At 40.8% G+C, this 27,416-nt stretch overlaps 1 protein-coding gene across 1 annotated transcript; it reads right to left on the bottom strand.

Moving 5' to 3' along the window:
* Nucleotides 1-5,678: 5,678 nt before the first annotated feature.
* slc71a1-2 (solute carrier family 71 member 1-2) lies at nt 5,679-27,030 on the bottom strand. Its single transcript, XM_085803897.1, has 12 exons — nt 26,770-27,030; nt 22,930-23,025; nt 19,969-20,031; nt 18,524-18,651; nt 17,113-17,227; nt 16,732-16,950; nt 14,832-14,945; nt 12,179-12,250; nt 11,806-11,918; nt 9,871-9,968; nt 8,890-9,047; nt 5,679-6,949 (listed from the first exon to the last, which is right to left on the bottom strand). Exons 1-12 carry the CDS (start codon nt 26,851-26,853, stop codon nt 6,737-6,739), a joined length of 1,473 nt encoding a protein of 490 aa, XP_085660023.1. The 5' UTR covers nt 26,854-27,030; the 3' UTR covers nt 5,679-6,736.
* Between the last annotated feature and the right edge of the window lie 386 nt (nt 27,031-27,416).

Genomic DNA, 27,416 nt, shown 5'->3' with positions numbered 1-27,416 from the left:
TATTCTCCGATCAGAATGAAAGTTCTCATAACTATTAGTTCAACCTCCACAACATGTAGTCATTTGTCCACATCATAGTAGCAGTTTCTCCTTCCTCTGAACAAATTGCAAATGCTTTTGGACATGTATCAGTTGCTTTCTGTTTTACAACATTATCATTTGTTTATGTCATGTCAGTCAAAATGAACTATACTTTTGAACACTGAATAGTCTTTCTCTATAAAACTAATAGTCCTCATTTCATTGCTTGAGTCATTACATACAAAATTGTTGAACTAGTTTTCAAAATCTGTCAAACTAATTTTAAATGTTGGGAGAAGCACTGTGAATTCAATGATTCAAACATTTACAGTAAGGAACAACAGGTATGTGTGGTATTGGACAGTAATTCAGCACTAAACAATCTGCACTGCACTGCTGTCATTGTGTCAGGCATTACTGTAAGATACAGTGGGACAATAATTGTTATGAGAAATGCACTAACTGTTGTGCAAATGTTAAGATTGATGTGAGAAAAGCACCAAAGCGATTGAGAAAAACTGTAAAAAGTAGCTTGTTTTTAGGCAATTTTTACTTCTTTCAAGCATATTTTCACTTGAAATAATCTGATAGTGGAGCAAGTTTTTCTTTCTTATTACAAGAAAGAAAAAAAAGTGGAAATTATCTAAAAACAAGTACATTTTTAGGTGATGAGTCTTATTTTAAATGGAAAGAGATTAGTTTTGAAGAAATAAGACTTTTTGAGAGTGTATCTGAGAAGTGAGTGCACAGAGTTGCAAAGATTGATCGTAACATTTTCAAAAAAAAAGCGTGGCCTTGGAGGAAAGAGTCAAGGAGTTTTTTTTTTGACGTGGAGTCCTGCATGGTGTTTGTGTGAAGTCCTCTGGGAGGCCCACCACCACACCTAGGCCTGAGTTAATCATCCACCACGTGTGCCAGGAAGTCCTAGGAGGAAACATTGGTGGTCTGCATATAGATCATGGGAAAGCAGGCTGCGCTGTGGCAGAGGTTAGTGACAGACCGAGGTTCACACAGACCTGCCTGACTGCAAGAACAATGAGGTTCACACATGATTCATCCCGGGGCTCTTCCTAGACGCCAGAGCCGGTAACACTCCTTCTCCACGGCAGGAAAAGATGCTGCCGTCCGTGTGTGTGTGTCGGGGGGGGGGGCTGAAGTGGGAGTGGGACCTCCACCTCCTCCTCCTCCTCCTCCTCCACTCTCTGGGCCCCACTTCCCCTTCCCAAGTGCGTCTGCAGGGGCTCGAGGTGTGTGCTGCTGCTCTAAAGAAAGAAAGAGCTCTTCCTGCTGCCATTTCCAGGGTTTTTGCAAAGACAATGCTTTAAGTTTTGAGGCAGGGCTTTTGATGGATGGATGCACTCCCTTCTCGGAGGTTAATGGACACTCACATTTATAGTAACGGCGCTCTGTGTGTGTGTGTGTGTGTGTGGACTTGCGTCTGGCCTCCAGCCAAGTCCAGGAGGCCGGTGGTTTTTCAAACATGTAAGCACTCTTCCACTCTCATGCACCTAACTGAAGCCTGGAAAGTAAATGTGCAATGACAGCGACTCTGCATCACAATACATTCCAGCAGCTCCCCCCCAAAATAGTCACATGATGGCCCCTTTTCATCCCCAAACACCACCACCACCACGGGCACAAACACAAGCGACGAGAGGTTGGGAAACACTGAGGGGCTCCATGTGCCTTGGATTCATTGCAAGTGATCTGAACAGCTACCTTCCTCTTAACTCGAGCGCTGAGTAAAAAAATTTTGCTCTTGTTAAAACATGCCCATTTGCTTTCGCTGCCAGAGAGCTGTTAATCCTGACAAGGCCGTGGTGCGTCTCTAATTCCCAGAAAGCTGGAACCTGCAGTTTAGTTTGTTGATGTGTTGTGTAGCTACAGCCGCAAGTCAGAGCGTCGCCTGCTCCTTTTTTTTTTTTTAGCACTGTGTGTGTGTTTAACAAGGGAAAACGTTGGCTGTCAAACATGTGTCTACAAGTTCTTATAAAACAGTAGCAAGTCGCTTACACAGTCGACTCACCGCTGAGGGCCACATGCCATAGTTATAGTACAGTAGCTATGTTATAATGGACGCTCAATAATAAGAGGCAACCAATTGTTGTGTTGCTGTTGCTGATGAATCCATCGTAACTAAATCCACCGCAGTGCCTAGAGCTGTTAGAGGGCTCGTCGGGAAACAATGGGCATGGATTATGGCTAAGAGCCTTATTATTATCTCTTCTATCCCAGGTTAAGACCACATAACACCTGCTGCTCCACTTGGACACTTCTGCGTACATCATCATATTCAAGCAGAGAGAAGGAAACTCCACAGTGAAGCAGACCTTAGTTAGTAAATGTAGAGCAAAAAAACAAAACAAAACAAAACAAAACAAAACAAAACAAAAAAAAGTCCCATTATTGAGAGCTGGCACCGTTTGTGACGGTAAACCTGAATCTGAATCCCTAAAATGCAAATACAAGAGCGAGAGTGACGTGGGAACACTCAGTCTCATGTAGGAGCATGTCGGCTCATGTTAAGGAAATATTTAATGACTTGGATGAAATGAGCTGGGGTTAATAGAAACGGTATTTTGAGAAGCTCTCCTCCTGTAAAAGTGACATGAAACAAATATCAGCTCCAGTGCCAACAAGCTGAAGGCGCAAAAAAAAAAAAAAAGACTCCATAACTCATTTGCTTTTAGGTCAATTATGTGTGAATGAACTTTTAAGTCTAATCAGCAGCTGAGAGGAAGAAAAAAAGTGTTAAAGTAAAAGTTTATAATGATGATGCACATATGTGGTAATCATGCCAGTGGTGGGCAGATCAATAACCCTAACCCTCATAGTATTGATATTACTAATACTACAATCAATGGGACTGAAACTGAAACAAATGCATGGTTCAGCACTGGAAGGCCCAAGTCTCAGGTCAACACAGGGAGAAGGACAGAAACTAAAATCAGCACTTTTTTTTAAGCCAACACACTCCCTGAACCTGCAGATACCCTGCACAGATTTTTTTTTTTAACAACTGCCTCCATATGGTTTTAATAAAGAAAGGCTCAGAGCACAGAGAGTAAATGAGCTTAGGTCTGTGCATTAATAACAGCTGAATGTATTGTACGCAGTGTGTAGGTGGAGGAAAAGCATTAGAGCCACCGCGAGACAACTCTGAACGGCGGGATTACTAAACAATCGACCAACAAAGTTGCAGCATTAAACTGAAAGTCTGGTGTAGTGAACAGTAAGTCGACGCTGAAAGCTAAAAAAGAAAACTTGTTTATAATGGGATCTAATGGGATTTAGCGGCAATTAGATCCAGGATCCTCGATTTTTACAACTTCTGAGACACACCCCAAAACCCCACAGAGGCAAATCGCAAACATTTCATTGTACAATAAACCTTTAATAAATAGTTTGTCATTAGTTTCCCATATTTACATAATAACCACCATTTACTTATGTTGCCATACTCGTTTCTTGGCTAAATTTAGGCACACAGAGAAGGGGGTTCAGGCCACAAACCACATACTAAAAACAGGAGTGGCTAGCAGGTCAGTCTTCAGAAATATAATAATAATAATTGCACCATACAACCAAACAGACCAAGAGGTGGCCATCTCCTTGAGCAATAAATATATACATTTACTGTACGTACAGGTGATGCTTGTACAATTACAGTCATCTGCGTGTAAGCTGTACGAGTGCACATGGGGCTGGTGCAGAATCTTACCAATTGAAGCAGGATTTGAATTTACTCTGTTGGTCCAATAAAGGATAAAGACAAAAAAAACAAAAATAAAAAATAAAAGCATGATATTTTTCGTAGATTAAATCAACAGATACAGCTTCCTGTTAAGTAACAACCCCCCCCCCTTGAAATCATAAAAACAATATGACGGGTGAGTTGAGGGAATAGTGTGGTCAACATGTACAGCTTGGCGTTGTTGAACATTCAAGTGACTGAGCTTATTGAATGTATAACCAACCACGGTGAAATGCTTGTTATTAAAATGGAAACTGAAAAACAACAACACGGTGGACATTCGATAATTTACCATCTATAGCCACAATGTTGGAAAAAAAAAAAAAAAAGACTCCTAAGAGAATGACTGGATGACGTTTTAAAAGTATATAAAAAAATAGCATTAAAACTTAAATTCTCAGTCAAAGAAATTAAGACAAGAGAAAACAAAAAAAACAAATGCAAATCACTCAAGCACGCATACACACACACAGTATGAAAAAGCAACCCCAAAAAAAATTTGGCACAAAAACATGACGCACATTTCACTTGAGAAAGATGTTAAACAGCGTGAAACCCACCGTTAGCTACTAATCCGTATCAGGTTATAATTTGGTTATTTAAATGCACTTGAGGCATTTATAAATTAAACTGTTCAAAACTGTGACAGGAATAATTCACCAGCTGTTAACACAGTATGTGAACAAAAAGGAAACACAGTGTCACTGATGCAAAGCACCAAAATAAAAAATAAAAAAATTAAACAAAACAAAACAAAACAGAAAGCCAGGCGCAGCCGAGTCCAACCAGTCACAGAGCTGCAGCTGCGTGTTCAACCAGCGCCACCTGCTGGCAGCGAGGGGAAGCTGCAGCAGGTCAAGTTCACACCTGCAGGTACAGACGACCAACAACTACTGACTAGAAAAACATGATGCAACGTTGACAACTGTCCGACACCCAAAGTTTTTTCTTTTAAGTTTTGTTATGATTTTTGTTTTATTTTGTTCACAGCATCATATTTTCTGACCAACCTTGTTAAATCCAACTTATTAAATGTGGACAAAAAATATGTTATTTTTAATCTGTTGTGAGAAAGGTTCTTTTACTTTTTTAATGTTTTTTTTTTATTATTACTTAATTTATTACCATATTTTGGTCGATTAAGAGGGAAGCACTGTTAATTCCACGTTTGTGAACTAAAATATGTTATACTAAATTAAAAAAAATCAGCAGCTGTCACATCTGATGAGTGCAACAACAGCTGATGCTTCTCTCCGTCTACATGTGGTGCAGGTTGTTGCAGGTTGTTGTTCTGGTTGTTAAACTGCTCTGACAAACAGCGCCCCCACGTGGACGCCTGCAGCCGCCTGGTCAATGTGAGTTAGTGAGATACGAGCCAGCTCCACGAGGTGCTTCACATCTGAGATTTCTACCATCTGTCTGAAGTTACATGCTGTGCCTTGTACTCGGCATCTTAAACGTCAGGGGTTGCTTGCATGAAACGTTTTTTTTTTAAACCGCTGCTGCTGCCGTTGAAACTTAACCTTTGAATTTTCCACTGCAGCAGCATCACTGATATCTTTGTTTAAGCTAATGATATTAATTTAGTCTCCTCATTAACAGTCAGTGCCGACACTGACGCGCTGATAGCGACGCTCTAGTTTCTCTACTGGTCCAGAGGCTTTAAAAAAAAGAAAAGAAAAAGAAAGAACACCATGTATGTTTTTTCTGTGAGCCTTCACCCTGTTGATGATAAATGTCAGGAAACTAAGTGACAGGAACGACGAGAAAACAAAGGAATAGAAAGTGTGTAACGGCTCCGATGGGAGCGATAGCGTAAGATTACAGAGCCTTCTCAGACCTCGGTCTTCATACAGGTTACGTAATGTCTATATATATATATATACATGTATATATAAACATATATATATATATTTATCTTAAGTCACTTCAAGGCAACATTTGTTTCTTGAATAAAAACTTGAAGCACAACTAGCCTTCAGTTTGAACTGAGAAAAATATACAACCCAAACTGTACTACTGATCTAGAGAATGGCAAGTAAACATTGAAAAACAGTTTCAGCTAACAAAGTGGTCTCAGTTGCACACTTGTCTCTGTGACGTTTTGAACAAAGTGTGGTCTTACGAAGCTTTTCACATGTGAACTGGTTGACCCACCCTGACTCGAGACACTGGTCTGCAGAGACTCCTCTCCCTCTCTCCCTCCCTCTCTCTCTCTCTCACAGGTTTTACAAGTTGCTGCGCACGCACACACACACACAGAGGAAAAACTGTGTTCCCTTCTTCTTGGACGCTTTAACGGAGCTGCGGTCGCATCAGAGCAGAAGTTAATGAGTGAAAAGACCGTTGAGACGAGCGAGCGGCTCAACCCACAAAAAGTCGCCGCCACTTCACTGGCTACGGAGGAATATGAAGAATCACACAGGGATTTAGTAACATTTGAGATATAACCCGACTCACACGCTAAACAAAATCACTGCGGTTGTGTGATGCACCAGGAGGAAGAGGAGGAGGAGGAGGAGGAAGAGGAGGAGGGAGGGGAGAAGAAGAAGAAGAAGAACTGCTGTGTGCTCCACTCCGTCACTGCTTTATCGAAACCAAGGATGAGAGTCCAGCGCAGCCAAGTCACACACACCTTTTTCCACTGCAGCCCGAAAAAAATACTCACACTCTCTTCTTCATACAGGGTCTTTAGAGAGTCCTCACAATAGCCTGCTTTAAAAAAAACAAAACACAACAACAACAAAAAGGGGGCTGCTAAGGAACGACTGCCCACTTTTGTGCTGTGGACACGAACACACAGACACCAAGACCCTCGTCGTCACGGCACGCCAGTCTGATGTGTGCCTGAGGTGCCAGAGTGTGTCCGTGTGGTAAAAATGTGTGTTATCTGTCCATGTGCAGGGGTTTTTTTTCTTTTTGGGGTGGAGTGAGGGTGTCTGCCCCCCCCGTTAGCTGAGGTTATACGCTGCTGTCCTCCAGCAGAGGCTCCTTGCCCTCCGCCCCGCTGCCCTGCGGGCTGTGGGAGTGACTCTGCGCCCCGTTGCTGTGCTTCTTGTAGGCGCCGGGCCTCATGCCGGGCCCCGTGTGCTCGGGGATAAACAGGGCGACCAGCAGGGACAGCAGCACCGAGCACGCTCCGAACAGGAAGGGAGGACCTGGGATGATGGCGCTCTGAGGAGGAGGAGGAGGAGGAGAAGAAATATTCACCATACGTGCAACGTGTTCAATTTCATTTCTAGAGCACATTTAAAAACAACAGGTGTTGGCCAAAGTGCTTTACCAGGGTATATACAGGAATCTTGAAGTTCATTTGAATACCTTTTTAAGACTTTTTCAAGAAAATCTCATTATTTTTTAATACCTCACCACCGCTTCAAACTGTAACCATTTACATCAGTGACACTTTTGACGTAACAGTTTTAGTTTTTGTGATAAAGACTATAGACGACTATGATACAACAGAATTCAAAATAGGCTGGAATAATAAATCAAAGGCAAAGTTTATCAAAAAAAAACATTGCTCCACTCTCAAAAAAAAACAAAAAAAAAAGTCTTCTTTTCTTTTTCATTAACCGGTTCATCTTTGTTTTTTAACAAAACTAATAAATTCACACACTTACACAATGTTTTAGGACTCAAACTCTTGGACAGCTAATTCAGAAAAAATACCTTTAAAATTGAAGACTTTATAAAGTTGTGAAAAGACTTTTTAATACTTTTTAAGGGTCTTAATTTTCCCAAAATTGATTTATCACCTTTGAATACTTTTCAAGACCCCGCGGATTCCCTGTTTACATACAAGATTAATTCAAACAAAGACAGGACAGACACAAAGAGACATTAAAGGGACAACAAGGAGTTTCGGAAAGCGAAGTGTTTTCACACTACATTTCCCATGAGCCTCCGTGGGCACGGTGAAATTCTTGGACCGGCTCAAGACGGATGAATGCGAAAACATTTGCCAAGAATGTTTTTATTAATCAAGAATGAAAGTCGGAGGTTCGAAGACGTTCAGATACCGTCGTAGTTCCGACCATAAACGGTGCCAACTAGCGATCCGGGAAAACGAAACTAGGAAATGCTGGACGAGCCGACCACTAAATAATAATATCAAATTAACTATAAAGACAAAACGATATATTTATTGAAAATGGATCCATTAACAAGTGGGTAACGTAGATTCATCCACATTAATATGAGACTCTTTTATAATAAAAAAGCAAACTCCTCAGGGTCTCAACAAAAAACAACAAGTGAGTGGGAATAATGGGATGGGAAGTTCTCATGAGACTGAATTAAAAGCCAAAGAGAAGAGATACGTTTTTAGCTCAAGTTTAAAGATGTCTATGGAAGGTGAAGATCTGATTGTTTGTGGGAGACTTTTCCATAGTTTGGGACCAGAAACTGAAAAGGCCCCGTCACCTCTTGTTTTTAGTTTTGTAGGTGGGATGAACAGCAGCCAGTGACCTGTCGGTGGATCTGAGCAGACGAGAGGTGGAGTAGGTGGCGAGGAGTTGCGAGATATAATCTGGTACTAATCTCACCCTGAGGTTTCTCTGATTTTTCCCTGTTAAAAGGGTTTTCTATGGAGTTTTTCCTCAGTCGATGCGAGGGTTTACGGGCAGAGGATGTTGTTAAGATGCCATGTAAAACCCTTTGAGACAAACTGTTTGTAAAAACAGGCTATGCAAATAAAACGGCCTTGCCTTGCCTAATCCACGCAGTGCTTTAAAAACAAATGAAAGTATCTTAAAATTAATCCTATATTTAACAGGTAACCAGTGAAGTGTGATCAATACAGGAGAGATATGGTTGATCTTTCTGGTACCAGTAATGAGTCTTGCTGCTGCATTTTGGATTAACTGTAAACAGGACGGGGCTGATTGGGAGAATTACAATAGTCTAGTCGGGAGGAAATGAAAGCGTGAACCAAGGTTTCTAAATCTTTGGCTGACAGGAATGATTTGAGTTTTGCAGTGGATCTTAGATGGAAGAAGCTTGTGCCGACTACCGAATCGATCTGTTGTAGAATTTAAATCCAGAATCGAAGATGACACCGAGGTTTTGTCCCACATAACTGCAGTGACAGTTTTTCCCTACGTGCTGCTCACCTCATCAGTGGGGTTGGCCATGTTGGGTTTGGCACCTTTCCCAGAGCCATCGGTGTCGCTCAGCTCCACGTGGAACAAGTAGAAGACAAAACCGTAAAGAGCGGGACCCAGTCCGTTACAGAGGCCCCGAATCCCTGTGATCATCCCCTGGACCACACCTACAACCACACAGACACAAACACAGACACCGTCAGGAGAGTTTCTGATAGGTGACACATAAAATACCATTCAGTCTGAATGAGAATCACTGTCATGTGTCAAAATAAACAGACATAAACATTATCTGAATGTGTAAATCATCTATAAGACGTCCATTTTCTGATTTAAAGATAAATACAGAAGCTGCAAAAGATGTAAATAGATACACACTCCTACTACCGTACTTTCCGGACTATAAGCCGCTACTTTTTTTTACTTTCTCATCTCTGCACACCGCACACAAATGCGCTCCGTAACCCGTAATCTTTTGTTTATGACGGTTAAGACCACACAAACACATGCCGTAACATTGTATATGTTAAGTAATGTTATCCGGTCGCTCCATTAATTGATTTTTCGCCGGCTTCGTTGTCAACAAATGCACATAGGTGAGAGGAGCGTAACCAAAATGGCGGAAAAGAGCGGACTTGCACAATTCCCTTCTGTAAATATCTCATGTTACAACATGAAAACCTGCGGCTTATATTCAAGTGCAGCCTATATATGTATTTTCTTTTAAAATTTAGCTGGTGCGGCTTATACTCAGGTGCGCTCTATAGTCCGGAAAGTACAGTACTAAACTATAGAAATCAAACTAAATCTATCTAAATACAGCAACTTTTAATGATGTAGGCCTAATTGAGTCGATCAATCTGGAAAGTCGATCATATATCATAATAAAACGGTCCAGAATAACAGATCATTAAGTCATTCAGCCCAATCTAGTAAGTATAATAATCCCAGTCTGACCGACATAAACCAACAGACAGTTGGGAGACTCACCTTGTTGGTCTGGGTCTGCGTTACGGGACACAATTGCGCTGATGGCAGGGAACGTGATGCTGGACATGGCTGCAACCGCTCCGGCCGCCCACATCATCCTACAACCAACAACCAACAACAGACAAAATGCTATTTAACCTTTCAAAAAAATAGATTCATGCATGAGTTAAAGGTCGTTTATCTAATTACGGTCAAAGTCTTAAGTTTAAAAAATAAAGTATCTGAATAAATATTAAGCAAATGTCAAAATGTTGAGGGTAATTTTAAATCAAGAGTCACTTCTTGACTTTGCCAACTTGACCTTTGTTTAACCCAATTTCAGGGGGATTGAGCAAAGCAGAGAGGAGCAAGGAGGTGATGTTTTGTGGTTGTTGTGAGGTTTTCTTTCAGGATCAATAGATATTATTGCTGCTCTGTCTTTGCCCTCCAGACTAAAACAAAAACTACTGAGACTGATGAAGCTGTTACGATCTCATTGAAATTAAACTGACAATGTGACCGGTATCAGTAGCTGGTGGGTGTTTGGTAAAAGCAGCTTTATAATTTGTATTTTAGGTTTTTAAGGCAAATGAGCACATACATACAGAGTAAAATCTACACACATTAAACCATGTGAGCCTTTATGAATCTGACAAAATCTTCCAAGTTACAACACTATGCTGACGTCTTTGTTTTCAGCTGACAGTGTCTCGACCTCTCTGCGACCGCTCCCTGACTGTCTGTGGCTGTGCTCCCCTCTAGTGGTTAGTCAGGGGATTACAACAACAACAACAACAAACGACAAACAACAAGGAAGCTGTTGGGCATTGCTATACAGTGACGTAATATATTTAAATCAAATTAATTTGCAAAACAAAATTTTAAAAAACTGAGAATCACAGAGGATTAAGTGCTGTGTAGATTGAGATTGCATTGATTCAAATCATGTCTCCACCTTTAGATTTGATCTCATTAGTTTCTGCTAAAAATGATTTTAATAAGAAAATAAACAAATTAAAAAACTGCTTGTACTAGAAGCAAAAGATAACCTTAGATGTGCCTGGTAAAAGCATTTAAACATTATCAGTCATCAGCCATGTTGAGGTTTTTTTGTGATTCTTTTGGATTAAAAATGATAACGAAGAGAAATAGGAACAGGCTCTTTTGAGTAACGCATGATTCGAATGTGTACTGATGTGTGAAAGACCACTAACAGATTTTGAGATATCAAGACGAGGACTGCGGTTTCACACCAAGCTGCAGGAAACGCTCTGACTCGCGAGAGGAACTTCCTGTCTCTTCTTGGAAATTAAATTTGCTGAGTAACGACATTTTTCCGTCTATTGGCTCATTATGTGAAATCGGTCCGACCTACTGAGTCTGAGCTCCACCGACAGGTAAGTAAATGAATCAGCCGCTCTTTCCAGGGTTCCTACAGCTTAAGCCAAGTTAAATTTAAGACTTTGACCACATCAATTACATAGGGTTAGGGACAATTTTACCCACTTTCCTATGTGATCCAAGGTAAAGTGACTGCTACATGAATATTGGATTGTGTCTCTTTCCAGCTGTCCTTTCAAAATAAATGCATAAAAAGTCCGGGAAAAAAAACAAAACACTGACTCGGGAGCTGGTGGTGGTGAGAAATTTAGCGTTGACGGCCGCCACTAACTTCTCTATGTCGAAATGTTACCAATTATTTTGAGATTTGAGACTAATTACAACCATACAATACCACTTCCCATGTGTTAACATTTTTAAGACTTTTGAAAAATTGATTTAAGACATTTTAATGCCAATTAAGGCCTTGTTTTTAGATTAATGAATTCAATGCCCTTTAAGACTTTTTAAGGATCCGTAAGAACCCTGTCTTTCAAATGTAAAAGGAAAGCTGCAGATACAGGTGTGTGTGTGTGTGTGTGTGTGTGTGTGTGTGTGTGTGTGTGTGTTACTGACCAGGGCTGAGAGCCGAAGCCGTACCACGCCAGCTGGAGGATCTGGAAGCCGAGGCCGAGCAGGATTGTGTTCTTATTCCCTATTGAACGCATCAGGATCCCTAACACCACCGTCTGAGGACACACAGCACACAGGTTACACCAGTTATTTAAGAGAAATTTGACTTGTGGAAATTGTGACAAGCATTTTTTTTTTTTTTTTCACTGTCATTTTAAAAATAAACCGATGAGTCAGTTGTTAGATAAACAAATGGCAGGTTCTTCAAAAAGAGGAAAAAACGCTCAATAAAACAAGATAAAGAAGAAGAACAAAAGTTAAAAGATAAAGAAGCCAGATATGAATGAACAGAAGGTGGCTCAGTATCACAAAGTACCTGAGCTAGTATCGACAGGATCCCCACTACAGCGATGAAGGCAGCAACCGTCTCTGATGAGAAGCGTATGACCTGGGGGCGAGACGGTTGAGATAACACAGGTTAGGACACGACTGCAGCCCGACACCAGAGGCTTTTACCATTTTAATTCTCTTAAGAAAGCAGAGTAACACAATAGAGGAGAAGGAGGTCTCTGTTTGTGGCCTTTTGTAAAACACACGCTGTTGTTTACTATTCTTGTAACGACAAAAAGTGCCTCTCTCTTTTTACCCCTCTGGTGTATTTAGGTCAAATACGCTGCCCGTTATTTACAGGCGGCAATAATAGGGCAGCAGGCGAGAGGTGTGTGTATAATTATGACAATGAATGGGGAGAAGGATCTGATAAAGGACACAGGGTTCCTACAGCTTAAGCCAAGTTAAATTTAAGACTTTTTAAGACTTTTTTAAAGCCACTTGAAATGAAATTTAAGACCGACTTCATAATAAACACAAATGCAGAAAAAAGAAAAAAAAAAACCACATCAATTACATAGGGTTAGGGACAATTTTACCCACTTTCCTATGTGATCCAAGGTAAAGTGACTGCTACATGAACATTGGATTGTGTCTCTTTCCAGCTGTCCTTTCAAAATAAATGCATAAAAAGTCTGGAAAAAAAAAACCCGGTGAGAAATTTAGCGTTGACGGCCGCCACTAACTTCTCTATGTCGGAATGCTACCAATTATTTTGAGATTTGAGACCAATTACAACCATACAATACCACTTATCATGTGTTAACATTTTTAAGACTTTTGAAAAATTGATTTAAGACATTTTAATGCCAATTAAGGCCTTATTTTTAGATGAATGAATTCAATGCCTTTTAAGACTTTTTAAGAACCCTGAGGACAAGAAGGTGTGGAGAGTAACGTTAGCCCGGCGCTCCAGAGGCGCTTTGTCTCCTTCACGATGGCAGAATAAAATAAGATCTGTGTGTAAGTGTGCGAGACCGGTTTGTCAGACATTGTTTACACAAAGCCGACTGGAGACCATCTCACTGGAGGCACCACAACCTGTCAACATGTCGACACCATGACCCATAACAGCCCCGTACTCAGAGGTCTGACCACTACAGGCTTTGAGCTCAGCCTTCGTTTTGAGAATGTTTTTTTTTTTTGACCAAAATCCAACATTAAAGCTATTCCCAGGGAAAAGGAGTACATAGTTTTAATAATAGATTTACATGGTTATGAATACGAACAAAGGAAACAGCTAAACAGTTCAAGAGGAGGCTTTTAATACTATACAAATAATAATAACAGTAATAACATCACCAAGCTGCCACAGATACAGCTCTGGAAAAAATTAAGAGACCACTTCAAAATGATCAGTTCCTCTGGAGTAAAATGAACACTTTTGTTTCATTCTATAACCTACTGACAAAAGTTCTCCCAAATGGGAAATAAAAATATTGTCATTTAGAGCATTTATTTGCAGAAAATGGCAACAGGTCAAAATAACAAATTTCAACAAATTCTGGTGTTTTCAGACCTTGTATAATGCAAAGAAAACAAGTTCATATTCATTTTAAAACACCACAACACTACTTTTTAAACTTAGGAAGAGTTTAGAAATCAACATTGGTGGAATAATCCCAGCAGTGTTTTTATTTATTTATAATCTTCCTCATAATTAAATATGATTTGGTTCAGGTGATCAGCTAAGTAGAGTGAGGTGTGCTTGTGTTGGAGTTCAATAGACACTGGAATCGATGGCTGCCATACATGCTGCTGATTTATTGAGAACATTTTGGAGTAGTGGTCTCTTTATTTTTTCCAGAGCTGTATACAGACAAAGTGATAAAAACTAGCTGTGTTTCCAGCGACAGTGGGCGTCTCCAGGACCTGTTGCAGCTGGTGTAATCCTCACTTTAAGCAGTTTAGAGGGGAAAAAAACAAAACGCGGCGATCACACCCTGTCCATCAATGTCAGCGCTCGCAGCTGCTTCCAGATGCTACCAGTCTATAAATATACAAACAAGAATACGAAGCTGTCTGTCCGTTTTCTGGCTACAGTACTTGTGTTTTCAAATGCAGTCGTTTCTCCTGTGGTTGCATTTTGCCGAGACACTTAATGAATTTGCTCTACTTAATAAAGCACCGGGAACAGGCTGCTCAGCAAAACCTGCTGATCCAATCTTAAAACCGATGTAGGTGAAAGTGTCTGCTCGGCAAATTTCCCCCTCCAGCTGTACTCAGATTATTCCCTCAGCTTTCCAGTGGCTATTTCTGCTCCTTTTATTTGCAGCACAAATGGCAGAAGTACAATGTTAATGTGGTCACATATTAATCCTAAAATCATTCTGTCCTTTTCTAAGAAACCACAACTTCATCTAAAAAGTCGATATCCTCCACTCCAAGCTGCAGCGATGGGGTCACAGCCCTGTCAACATGCTGACGTCCTGACTCACGACCACACAGTAGTTGTTACTACATTACACACATCAGTCGGACCACACCCTTCATAAGTACGCGTGAGCAAACACAAACACACACACACACAGTCACGGCTGGTATTATCCACATTACGTCCCACTAACACCCTTAATAATAGCAGACACGTGTTAGTGTGATGACGTGCGTTTGTGTGCACTCCAGTAATATTTTGTTACCTGTCTGAGATAGAGGAAGAAGCTGGAGTACTGGCCGGCCTCGGGGAGGTAGGAGAGAAACACTGTGATGCAGATGAGGAGCACCGTGGAGTCCTGGCCCACTTTACGCAGAGACTGGGCGAGAGAACAGCAGGAAGTTAAAACATGAGCAGCAGTTCATCAGTGCTATGACTTGGTGTAATCGTGAATATTTAAACTTTTAAACTGATGATGAGGTTAAGTACACAAGTGAAAGCGTTCATCTGCATATACTCTTCTTATGTCAACATATCCATCTTTGGATATCAAAGACTCTGGATTACAGACTTGAATTTAACTCAGCCTGTTGAAAACTGAACTCTTTAAAGGGATAGTTCAACATTTTGGCAAACTGACCCATTGCCATAATCCCTATGGTCATAGCAGTAGGTTTGTTACCTTTAATTGTCAGTGCAAGCTGTTTTGAGACCGGCGGAGCAGAGTCGTGAGCTGCTCAGAGCTACGCTACGGAGGCTAATGGGATTTCTTTGTTTCCCTCATCAAATACAAAATCCAACAACTCCAAAACGCTCTGGTGGACAAGTTGTGACCTGCACATTCACCGCACTATGAGGTAATAACAGAACGTTACAAGACAGAGTTGTTTTCGAGGCAAATGCACAAATGCGCATGTCAGCAGTTTTGCATGTATTTACCTCGAAAACAACTCTGTCTCAATTAATTAATTAAATTAAAGGTAACAAACCTACTGCTATGACTATAGGGATTATGGGCCAATTTGCCAAAATGTTGAACTATCCCTTTAAGTGTTTGTCTGAACCTCTTCATGTAAATCTAATTTTCCTCCTCAAGGAGAACAAGGAGAGCAGATCAACATGCACGTACGTCAGTGCCGAACCAACATCATTACTCTCTAATTTAAAAATCAATCCGTTACAAGTCGGGGAATATTGTTATGTTTCACTGAGTTGCTATGCAGGAACCAATAACTGGATGAGAGTAATGTGTTCAGACATTTGTCTGTCAGCGACCTGCTATTACACATCATTTGCAGCACCATCAAGTGTGCTCTGTGTGTAATGGAAGATGGCGAGGTTCATTTCACTGTGAACAAAAAACCTTTGTCTCAGCTGCTCAACCTTGAACATGTTTGCATCCAAACCAGAGCACAGATAACTGATAAAATAAAGAAGATGTTATCTGTAATTAAAGGGATAGTAGCATTTTTTTAAAGTGGGGTTGTATGATCTACAAATAGCCCCTAAGTACTTTAATTCCAGTAGCAAACTTTCTACACCCCTCCCGTTAGCAACGCCAGCCCATAGCCCTGCCCAGAGATTTACAACATACAGTGTTGTGAACAGACCCAAACAAACGGCCTATTTTCGCGGCCTAAAAGAGGTTTTATGTGAAAAAAAATACACAGTTCCATTGTTCGCTATAATGTAATTTTTTCCAGCCCTTCAAAGTGCAGAGAAAACACAGTTTTTATTTGGACCTAACCAACTTACGTATCCCTCCGCCCAGGGTTAGCGCCCGCCGATCAGCAGTTGGTAACTTAGGTCCAAATAAAAACTGCGTTTTTCCTGCACTTTGAAGGGCTGGAAAAAATTATATTATAGCGAACAATGGAACTGTGTATTTTTTTTTTCAGGTAAAACCTCTTTTAGGCTGCGAAAATAGGCCGTTTCTTTGGGTCCATTCACAACACTGTATGTTGTAAATCTCTGGGCAGGGCTATTATGGGCTGGCGTTGCTAACGTGAGGAGTGCAGAGAGTCTTCTACTGCAATTAAAGTACTTAGGGGCTATTTGTAGATCATACAACCCCACTTTAAAAAAATGATACTATCCCTTTAAAATGCTGTTTGGGTCATAGCCGATAAAAAAAAAGGGCGATACAGATCACGGTGTTTACTCACAGCGAAGGGGTCCGCCTGTTCCCAGGAGATCGGCGCTCCCCACGACGCCGGCCTCATCTTCTCCGGCAGCGACTCGGGCACGGCCACGAGGATGAAGCAGATGTCGAGCAGGGCGATGGCCGTGGCCAGGATCACCACCAAGGTGTCGCCGTAGGCAACGGACAGGTAGGCGCCGATGGCCGGGCTGGTGACCAGGCTGGCTGCGAACGTCGCCGATACCTGGAAGAAGAGGGTGAACCGAGGTGAGTGATCGATCTTCTGCTTGTAGATTAAAAAAAAATGTTCACTGATAATCATTGTGGTTATCTATAAAGAAAGATAAAGGCCTCTGCACATGTTCAACTGTCTGTGATGATCTGTTGTCGTTAACCATCTGCTTACCAAACCGTACGCCGTGCTCCGCTCGTGCTCCTGCGTGATGTCGGCCACGTAGGCGAAGATCACAGAGAAGGTGACGGCGAAGACGCCAGACATGGAGATGACTGCAAAGTACCACCTGAGAGAAGAAGAAGAGAGTTATCAGCACAAACTAAAACGTTCTTAAAAACTACAAAATTAAACTATAGCTGACAATTACGTTTCTAATTCAGAGTTGTCAAATAACCAATATAACTTGATTTATTTTGTAACACTGTTGGCAAGTAAACTGATTTCATTAGACAGGAAGTAGAGAGACAAAACTGGAAGAAAACCAAAAATCAATACACAAAAATCAATGATTTGATTCTTTAACCTTTCATAGACTATTTCAGTATGTTTATATATTTTTGTATTAAGCGCTACATAATGCACCAACAATAAAAGAAACTGTCTCGACACAGTGATGAGGGTAACTTTATGTCTGCACTCACCATGGGCTGAATCAATACACGAAAATCAATGGGCTTTATGCACAGCTCCACTACTTCCTGAAATAAGACAGCTCGTTTATTTCCTGTCTTACATTACTGGACCAATTGATTGATCCAGGTGTGTCTGACCTCACAACAATGGTCAGACACACCTGGATTAATCAGTTGGTCCTATTATGTAAGACAGGAAATAAACGAGCTGGCTTATTTCAGGAAGTAGTGGAGCTGTGCATAAAGCCCATTATTTGATTCTTTAACCTTTCATAGACCAGTGGTTCTCAAACTATTTTACATCAAGGACCCCAAAATTGACACAAATTAGACCCCGGACCCCCCATTGGACAAAATTTTGAAGCAAACACCAGAAATACACAAATATTTGTTCCGAGACTGAGTAAAGTTTTGTACATTCAAATTAAGGCCAATGGTGTGAATTTTTGGAAACATTATAGAGAAATTCTCTGGAAAAAAAGTGGTACAATTTCTCCAAAAACATTCAAACATTTCTAGGAAGAAGTGGTAAAATTATCCCGAAAAAAAAAGAAAGTAAAACATTGTCTAGAAAAAAAGCGGTAAAATTTCTTTCCCCCCCCAAAAAAGTTTAAAAAAATCTAAAAAAAAAAAAAAAGGTTAATTTTTTTTTTTTTTTTTTTTTACATCTTAAAAAAAAGTGGTAAAATTTCTTAAAAAAAAAAAAGAATTCTCAAAAAAAAAAGAAAATTAACACTTCTAGAAAAAAGTGGGAAAATTTCAAGAAAAAGTTGGGGACCCCCTTGAACCCTCTCAAGGACCCCTGGGGGGTCATAGACCATTTCAACAACTGGTGATCTGTTGTAGATAATAGATCTCAAGTGTTTTTATATATTTTTGTATTAAGCGCTACATAATGCACTAACAACAATAAAAGGAACTGTCTCGACACAGTGATGAGTGTAACTCACCATGGGCTGATCTTCATCAGTGGAATGGGTGCACACGTGAAGAAGACTGTTAGCAGCAGGAAAGACTTGCGTCCCCATACGTCTGACAACGCTCCGATCAGAGGAGCGCTCAGAAATGATAACAGACCCTGGGAGGGACGGAGAGAGAGAGAGAGAGAGAGAGAGGAGGACAAGGGATTGGAATAAGAAAGATGCTTGAGGGAGGAAAGTATCCGTCCTACAGAGATTTTAAAATGGATAACCTGAGTGAAGTTACTACAGTGCAACAACCCTAGAGATGCGAGCGACTCGTCGACTGAACCGGTAAACGCTCACTGGTCTGTGGAAATCCTACGCTCTCCATGCTAATGTTGGGATGTCGCACACAAGTAAGGAGGGAAGTGGGACAGACGACATCTTGTAAACACAGCTCCATTTGTTTGTGCTGCACTGTTTTTGTACGAAAAATGTCATACAAATGAAGTCTGACTGAGTGTTGACATTGGCAATCTCACAATTTTGACTGTTTTCCTACTTTTAGACCAGTCGACTAAATTTCTAATTTCCTTTTCATCAACAGGAAAATAGGAACATCCAAAGTTCACAGGGACAGTTTTGAAAGTTGCAGTTTTGTACAGAGTATCTTTAAAAAAAATGGCTCTAGTTTGTGCAAATGCAAACCCTCACTAGACTTCACTATATTCCCCTTGTAGTCATTAATCATTTTATTAGTATGACAAATTAGTCTTTTCTGCATAAACAAAACAAATAATAACCATGATCAATGGTTTCTGGCTTTCACTCACAATATTTATCAAACCAGTTTAATTTCCTGTTGATTTCTCGATCATCACAGACTAAGAAGTTTGTTGCGTTGACATCACAAAGAAATAATTACAGGACGTCCTCTGCAGCTTTCTGTGGACGGTCTCTCCTTCCTGAATAACCACTGCTCAGGTGCACTTGACCCCTGAAAGGGGCTTCGGCTGCGCTACTCTGCGTCCAGCTGGGGAACCTGGCTGCTATAGTTACAGAAAAGCTTGTACACTGAGTGTCAAGCAGGGCGTCTCTCAACATGAACACACTCGCTCAGCAAATCTTCCATGGGCAAACAGAAGAAAGACAAACCCGCGGTGCTGAAGGAGGCTGTCAATCGATAGCAGATGTAAATCCTGAAACAGCTGCAATGTCTCACACTGTGACACTAAACACTGATAATATTTAAATTAATTGAGAAAACGGCCCATTTGAACTAAAACAAAGTGTTTTTTCACTATTTGCAAACAAATTCTCATTAACTTAACAGTGCACAAACAAAGCAGTTAAATCATTTGTTTGATCCCTCATTAGATAACATAATATGTAAATGTGACTTCTATCAATTCCCATGTTACCGTTACACTGGCATCATGAGGGACAGAACATTGAAGCTATTTGCCCGTTGGGTTTATACTGTTGTCTCTTACCTTGACACCATGAATAAGCCCATTCATCAGGAATGTGTGTTGGGGGAATGTTTGGTGTAATACCTGGAGAGCAAACACAGATAAGATCAGATGAACCCACTCATCCACACTGTTAAACTGTAACATGTTTTTAAAATGGCAGGACACACAGTGCAGGGAATGCACAAAACAGAAATTCAACATTTTAACAAATGACAGATAAATAACAGGTTAAATTCAGAAAATAAACCAAAGATTTAATAAATAGGAAAAATAGAAACTATAAATGTTTAAATGCAGATATTTTTACAGTTAAATGGGAGCACCACCCTGCAGATTAACATAACAGTCCTGTTTATTTCACATATGATCTTTGGTCATAATGTGCCAGGATGTCGCCACCACCTACATCAATCTGAGTTTATATTTAAAACATATTTTCAGCCCTGTCAGTGCGTTGCTGCGACCTCGACTGGTTTCGTTGTTCAGGGGCAGAAACTCGTCCATAACACATTTAACACCGTGACATACTGTGTGACTGTGTGCGCCGGCGGTGGGAGGCTGCAAAGTTTGTGTCGTTCTGTTAACACCTGAGGGGTCAAGTGAGCTCGAACGCTCCTCAAAGCCGGCGAAGTGGACGGTTTTTAGTCTGTACCAGGCGTTGTCATGGTTACAACAAGCGTCATTCATGGGTATCATCATCAGACTGGACGACTGAGTACTTTCAGTCACCGTTTGTTTCACTTTGTTTTGTTTAGGGTGGACAGTGACACGTGGTTAATCTGTTGGTTAATATAACGGTGAAATTATAGTGATAATGAGCGTGTGGAGCCACAGAGTCGAGAAAGTTTTATGACCCGACTCAGTGACTGTTACGATAAGTCCTGGCTCCAAAACCTGGATTTTATCGGATCATTTATTGTAGCATAATATTATCATATTACTACATCTACTTTCTGTGACAAAGGTTTGCTTGAGTTTTGAATGAAAATCTTTTGTTATCAATCACATCACATCACCAAGATTACACAATCCCTAAAAACTGCACAATGATTTTTTTTTTATAAACTGGTTTTTGCATAGATTTACATTACACAAAATAATTAAGATGGAGATTTACTGAGGGTTCACTTGGCAGTTCTAGCTATTGAACATGTTTCCTTTCATTTTTCCAGGGCTGCAAAGAATTTCTACATTTTTTTTTCTCCCAATTAGAATTACATAATTAGGGGATTAATAAAGTATCTATCTATCTATGGGCTTCAGACTGCCTCTAATTGGGAGCATTTTGCCCCTAAAATCAGAGATGGTGCAAGTAAATTTTTCATCTACGGTACTTGCACATGTACAATAAGTAAATTTGCTGTTTATTTTTTGTTTGTTTGTTTTTAACAATCAAAGAATCTCTGGAATCTGTCATTACAGGTGGCAGGCCATGGTTTATGAGGATCATGAATGAAAAGGAAATGTGAATATTTGCTATCTATCTATCTATCTATCTATCTATCTATCTATCTATCAGAGCCATTCTTATTCTCTCTTTCTCTTCTTAAAAAAGAGAAGTTTTCTGTTAGTTTGTCACTTTCTCTTCATGGAAATGACAGGAGGAACAAGGGGTGTTCAAATGGTTGAAAATCAATCGGATGTTTGGTTCAAAGTCCATAACGTCAGTGTGCAGCAAATATTGTGTGTAAGTGTCACTGACACCAGTGTGCGTGTTTGCATGCGTGTGTGTGTGTGTGTGGACATGAAGCCTTGGTTTAATTTGGGACATGTGCAGCTTGACCGACGCTGAACAACAGGATCTGGTTATTGTTGAGGGGTGCAGAGGGAAAGCTCATGGCATGGCTGAGAATCCCCTCTGTTCCTCTGGGAGTCAGTTACCCAACACACACAGACTGTGAATGCTCATTGAAGACTGTTGCTGCTGGATACTAATGAAGCAGCGTGCTCATTGGGAGCAGTGAAGCAGTCCCTCTCATTTTCAGGCGCCTTCTGATTAGTCCAAAATGCAAATCCTGCCTCCGCCCAGGGATCTCGAGGGCAACAAACCCCCAGTAATTAATGCTTAACAGTTACACACACACACAACCACAACCGCCCCTTCAAACAAGACACTGCTGAAAAAGTAGGCATTGCATAAGCCTGTCTGGTTCACGTCATGTGGCTCACAGATGTTTGCTTATCATTTGTTTTAGATACCAGTTTCTACGTAAAGTAAATTTTGTTGCAGGAGAAATGTTGCACAGATAAAAGAAACTGGACAGGAATTCAATAAACACAGAGTTGGACTGAGAAATGAAAAACAAATGTTATAAAAAGGGGGGAAATTATTAGTATACAATCCCTGCTGGTACAAAATTAAACACAGCGTTGATATGAGTCATCGTGATTGTACTTCAAAAAATAGTTTTAAGGGAACAATCATCCGTCTTTTTCCTGGTGGCAACGTTTCAACTTTTAAAACGGGTCACATTTTGCACATTTTGGAATGAAAATCCTTTAAACAATGCTGTTTGAGTTGCCTGTAGCAAAACGCTTCAACCACGTCACTCTGGTGGAGGTAAACGTGCGTTGCGGTTTTGCCTGGCATCTGTGCTGTGGCCTGCAAACACAAACCAGTGACCCCCCCCCCCCTCCCCTGATAAGCCCTTTCAACAAAAGAAGTGGTGCACGCACAATACAACTGTTTGATGCCCTTTTCATATTTCTCAGTCCATTAACGCCTGCCCAAAACATCTGCCAACACACACACAAACAAAATTGCGTCACCCTGGGTCTCTCGCTCATTTGATTAGGGATTCAATTATTCATAGACACTGATGGGCCCTGTGTGATTTCAGTCAATGGGAAATGCCACTCTTTGGCAAAGGTTTCCAGAAAGGAGAGAGGTGTAGGCGTTATGAATATACTACAAACTGTTGTGTCAGTTTACATAACAGCGTGGCGGCAGCGACGTGGAGAAGAGTAACCGGGGCCTACCGAGAGCATCGGGGTGGTGAGGAGACCCCATGCAAAAAACTCCAGGAAGATGACCACCACAGCATGGTAAACACTGGGCTCACCGATTCCCTGAGGCTGTACGGAGAAAAGAGACAAGAGACAGAAAGATGTTCAGCCGACATGAAGCAAAACAACATCCCATAAACGTAAGACATAAAGCTTTAAGTGCAATCCATTTAGCATTCGCCCTAATGATAGTGTTGTGTGCATCACCTGACCCAGTGTGGGACAAACCGCAGTTGGGTAAGAGTGTGTAAAGAAGATGTGAAACTTATGTTTTACTCTGCAAGGACGGAAATACACACAAACCCAATGATTACAACCATTTATTTCAGTATTTACTGTATATAAATAAAGTTATCACTGCATGACACATGATTACGGTGGAGTCTTAATTAGGGAATTTACATTATTCACATATAACAAATCTATAATGAGGATGATAATGATATGTTATTTCATGTGATGTCGTATAATTACGTATTTGAATTGCTGAGCATATTTGAGATGTGATGTCTGGGCTAGAGCAGCTGGATACACGGCGTCTACACTTGGATGCTACCTGTTGCCATCCGTTCTAACATGAACGAGAAAGCCGCATCCCTGCTCCCACATATAAACATTACATTTATCCACTTATTTTTGCTTAACTCTTTCTCCAACACACTTATCTGTGTGCTTTCTACAAGATGAGGTCTGTGATGGAGAGAAATCGAAACGAGACGAAAACAAAAAGCGATTAAGCCGCATACACGACGAGAGTAATTTGAAAGCAACTCAAGCACCATGGCGCCATTAATCCCGTCATACTTAGTCTAATTACGACATTAATGTGAACGAGACAACGTGATTAAGCTGTTTACGTGACATCTGCACTATTTGCTATATTGCCTAACTCTGATTACAAAAACACTGCACTGAGAGCGTAATGACAAGAATATAAAGCAAGATTAGGCGATTCATACTCCAAGATATTCATTTATGCAGTAGTACCATGTCCTAAGTAAGTATTTTACTCAATATTCACAAAACAGGTTAAGTTTTCTTCATTGAAATCATACACTTTATTCTAATCGGTAAAATAGCAGCGTATTCTGTGCTATACTTTACTAGGTCACTCTAAATACAGACCTATATCTGTAATGAGTAAAACACAAATAGACCATTTTTTATCTCTCCTAACAACCTTCTCCCAAGAGAGGAAGTCACTTCACTGCGGCATTGTAAAATCTATACAAGTGTGTAAGGTGGAGAGAGAAAAGAGTGATGGAGAGCGCACGGATGCTGCTGAGCGGGATCTCTGGCAGGAAACACAGCGAGGTGTGAATCATAGAGACTGTAAAGTAGGCCGGGGCTAACTTCACCGGGGCACTAGCCGGTCCTTAACTCGGACATGCGGTCTGTCGTGTCCCTGAGGTGGAGGGAAGGAAAGCATCCAGCCCGTCTACAGGACTGGATACGGCTGCTTGAGGAAAAAGATCGGGTGAACTACTGTGAAGCTTTTTGTTCCACGTCGAGTGTATGGTGGTCAGGTCACCGTCACACCATCCGCTTTATGAAAACAATGAGGAACAATCTGAAACTGTATGAATGTTGCAACTTCCTCTCTTGAAACGACGCCCATCTACATACTTAGAAATCACATTTTGCTATTAACTAGTGAGTGTCTGAGCCTATTAGATGCAAAGGGGGGTGATGTTGTTGAGAGAGAAATATTTAATGGCTGAGTGGTCAGGCCCTAGTTGCTGTAATACAGTAAAGCAAAACACAATAATACGAGTGAAGGACCTCTTTGGATTAATGCCAGGTGTAGAAAGATGTAAGGCTGCTGTCATCAGAGTAACAGGACTATTACTGTTAAAAAAAACCAACAACAGTTTCTTGTTCTGCTCATTATGATTATCATTCTGTGTGCCTTCATATGGATATCCAACATGTTTGGCATGGCTGTCCAACAGATTACATAAGCAGCAGCAGCACTGCCGCCTCACTGTATTTATAACAATCCTACCATACTCACTCCTTGCCAACAGCCTAATTTGAGACAATCATCACTTCCAACGTCCAAATGATCCAAGTGACTGCAGATCATTCACAATGATAACGTGCTCGTCAGCTTAACCAGGAAGTTTCACATCACAGGATGGTGTCATCATAGCTGTGTTGCAGGTGTCAATGAACCAGAGCGAGGTGAATAAATGTACCGGAAAGGTCAGGCTCTGGCTGATGTTTAACCATACTTCAACACCATAATAATCGTAAGAGACAGCACATAGAGCAGTTCCAGTCTACACTACACTACACTACAGCAAACAGCTGACAAGAGCCTGAGCAGTGACAGTCTGTTTATACCTGCCAAGGATGTTGATCTTTAACCTTGTATTTGCTTGTACTCAACCTAAAATAATGTTTAAATGTTAATGTTTCACCGTTTTATATACACATCACTTACTATACTACATCTTGTACAATTGAGATTAATCTGAAGGTTTGTGTGTCTCTCTCTTTCTCCTTTTGTATAAATATACACTTGACATAGGCTACTTAACTAAAGTGTGTTAATTTGCATTACCACTATTGTGCAGTATATATTCAGCATATACAGCTATAGGATCGCTGGTGTCTTTTATAGGTATTTATGTCTACATACCATTTAGTCATTATTAAAAATGTGGCCTTTAAAAGTATTGTTTATTTTCCTGCCTCGTTGTTTGTGTTAGTTATGTTAGCTGCCAGTTGCCACACCACAATATCTCAAAAGTACTCTTTCTAAAAATGACATTTTCGACGACCAAGCATCTGTTACGTTTCTCTCGGACAGGTCGTGGTCTTCATCTCTCTCAAATTAATGGAACAAATTTAGTCTGAAACGTTTCCTGTCGATTGCAACAGGGTAAAAACATAAACCCCGTTAACCACATATGCTAGCGAGCTAATGCTAACCTAGCATCAGTTTGTGGTTCACTGTCACTCCTATATATTTTTTTCCCAACCAATATTTGTGCAAACACGAGGTGCCGTCAACGTTAACTGTCTTTTTTTGGTGTAAATAAACTAATATTCTCGGTGTACGGTTTCCTGTGGGAGGGCGGTCGGCGAAGAAAAACACAGCTAGCTGTTAGCCGAGCTGACGTGTAAACGGCCGGCTAATGCTGCGTTCAAGACACGTCGAGAACTCGGATCTTTCAGCTCTCCTACTTGAAAAGTGCAATCAAACGCCGCCTCAAGTCGGGAAAAAAAAAAGAAATCTACCCCGACTTCTTCGAGAATCAGTTGTCTGACGTCATACAACAATCTGCGCCCGTGCAGAACCACACCGTCAACGGTAAACATCGCTTACATTGCATTCAAATGCCAAAATAACGTTCTGTTTTTTTTTTTGTTTTTTTTTTACAATTGTTTGGTGCCCTTTGTAATGTTTTTAATGCCAAAACGTGAAGCACTTTGGATGCAAAGTCTATCCCGGTACCCCATGTTTTATTGGTTGTTCTAGTCGTGGTGCGTCTCGAACCAAAGAACGCTTTTAATTCGTCAATCGGAGTTTTCAACCGGGAGATTCCGAGTTTTCCGAGTTGTCTCGAACGCAACATAACACGGGCCGCTAACGTTAGCCGATGCTGCTGTGTTAGCCACTTAGCTCGGCGCTAACAGCTTACAGTTAATACTAACCTGCTGGGGACGAGACACCAAAATGCCGCTTCGTACTACTGCTGTTATTATTAACGAAATAATAAACAAGGCTAGCGACTAACTTCAGCGGCAGGTAGCTGGTTTAGCTGGCATGCTAAGTTAACAAAGATAAATAAATATTTAACTCACACTTCCTCCATCTTTTATTATAATTTTCTTTGCAAGAAGAATGCTGCGGTTCAGCCGCTTTTTCTTCTTTTTCTCCCCCGTCATTGTTAACTTATGTCCATTCTTGGTGTCAGAGGGTCATCATCGCCGCGCCTGTTAAAAAAAGGACAATAATAATATACTGATTCCGGCTACTTAGCTAATAAAACCTCGGCAGTCAGCTCCAGGCAGCATCAGCTAGCAGCAGCGAGCTAACTAGATGATGATTTCTCATCCCCACCTCACTTCAACGCCACTTCCTCAACTTGATGAAGTCCCGCCCCCACCGCCCAGCGCCGCTCACTGATTGGCTGTCTCGGGAAAGGCCAAAAACCACCGCCCGCGTTTGATTGGTTTAGGGGAGAGAGAAAAAAAACCTAGCTGCGATTGATCCGCAAATGGTGAAATGTGAGCGTCACACCGCGGGTAACAAAGAGGAAATGCCTTATACGGATGGAAACGTACAAGATGTTCAGATACTTCAATGAACACAATTAACGCAGTTCACTAATATTATATATACTGTAAATGAGAAAATGCCTGGAGCCCAATAACACGCTTAAGATCAACAAAGATCCTGTAATTACTACCAACATTTGAATTAGTCCTGAATTAGATCTTTTAAAAAC

Source organism: Trachurus japonicus, chromosome 17 (genome assembly GCF_045865225.1).
Source record: "Trachurus japonicus isolate A0001 chromosome 17, Traja_1.0".
Classification (NCBI taxonomy): domain Eukaryota; kingdom Metazoa; phylum Chordata; class Actinopteri; order Carangiformes; family Carangidae; genus Trachurus; species Trachurus japonicus.
Note: the sequence above shows the minus strand (reverse complement) of the source record. Positions and strands in the feature narration are given on the sequence as shown.

Excerpts from the sequence above, each read along its gene's own strand:
- slc71a1-2 (XM_085803897.1), bottom strand. The coding sequence starts at position 26,853 with ATGACGGGGGAGAAAAAGAAGAAAAAGCGGCTGAACCGCAGCATTCTT. Across the intron at positions 23,026-26,769 it reads TAATAAAAGATGGAGGAAGT|CCTCAGGGAATCGGTGAGCC; the intron begins GTGAGTTAAATA and ends TTCTCCGTACAG. Across the intron at positions 16,951-17,112 it reads GGAGCACGGCGTACGGTTTG|GTATCGGCGACGTTCGCAGC; the intron begins GTAAGCAGATGG and ends CTCTTCTTCCAG.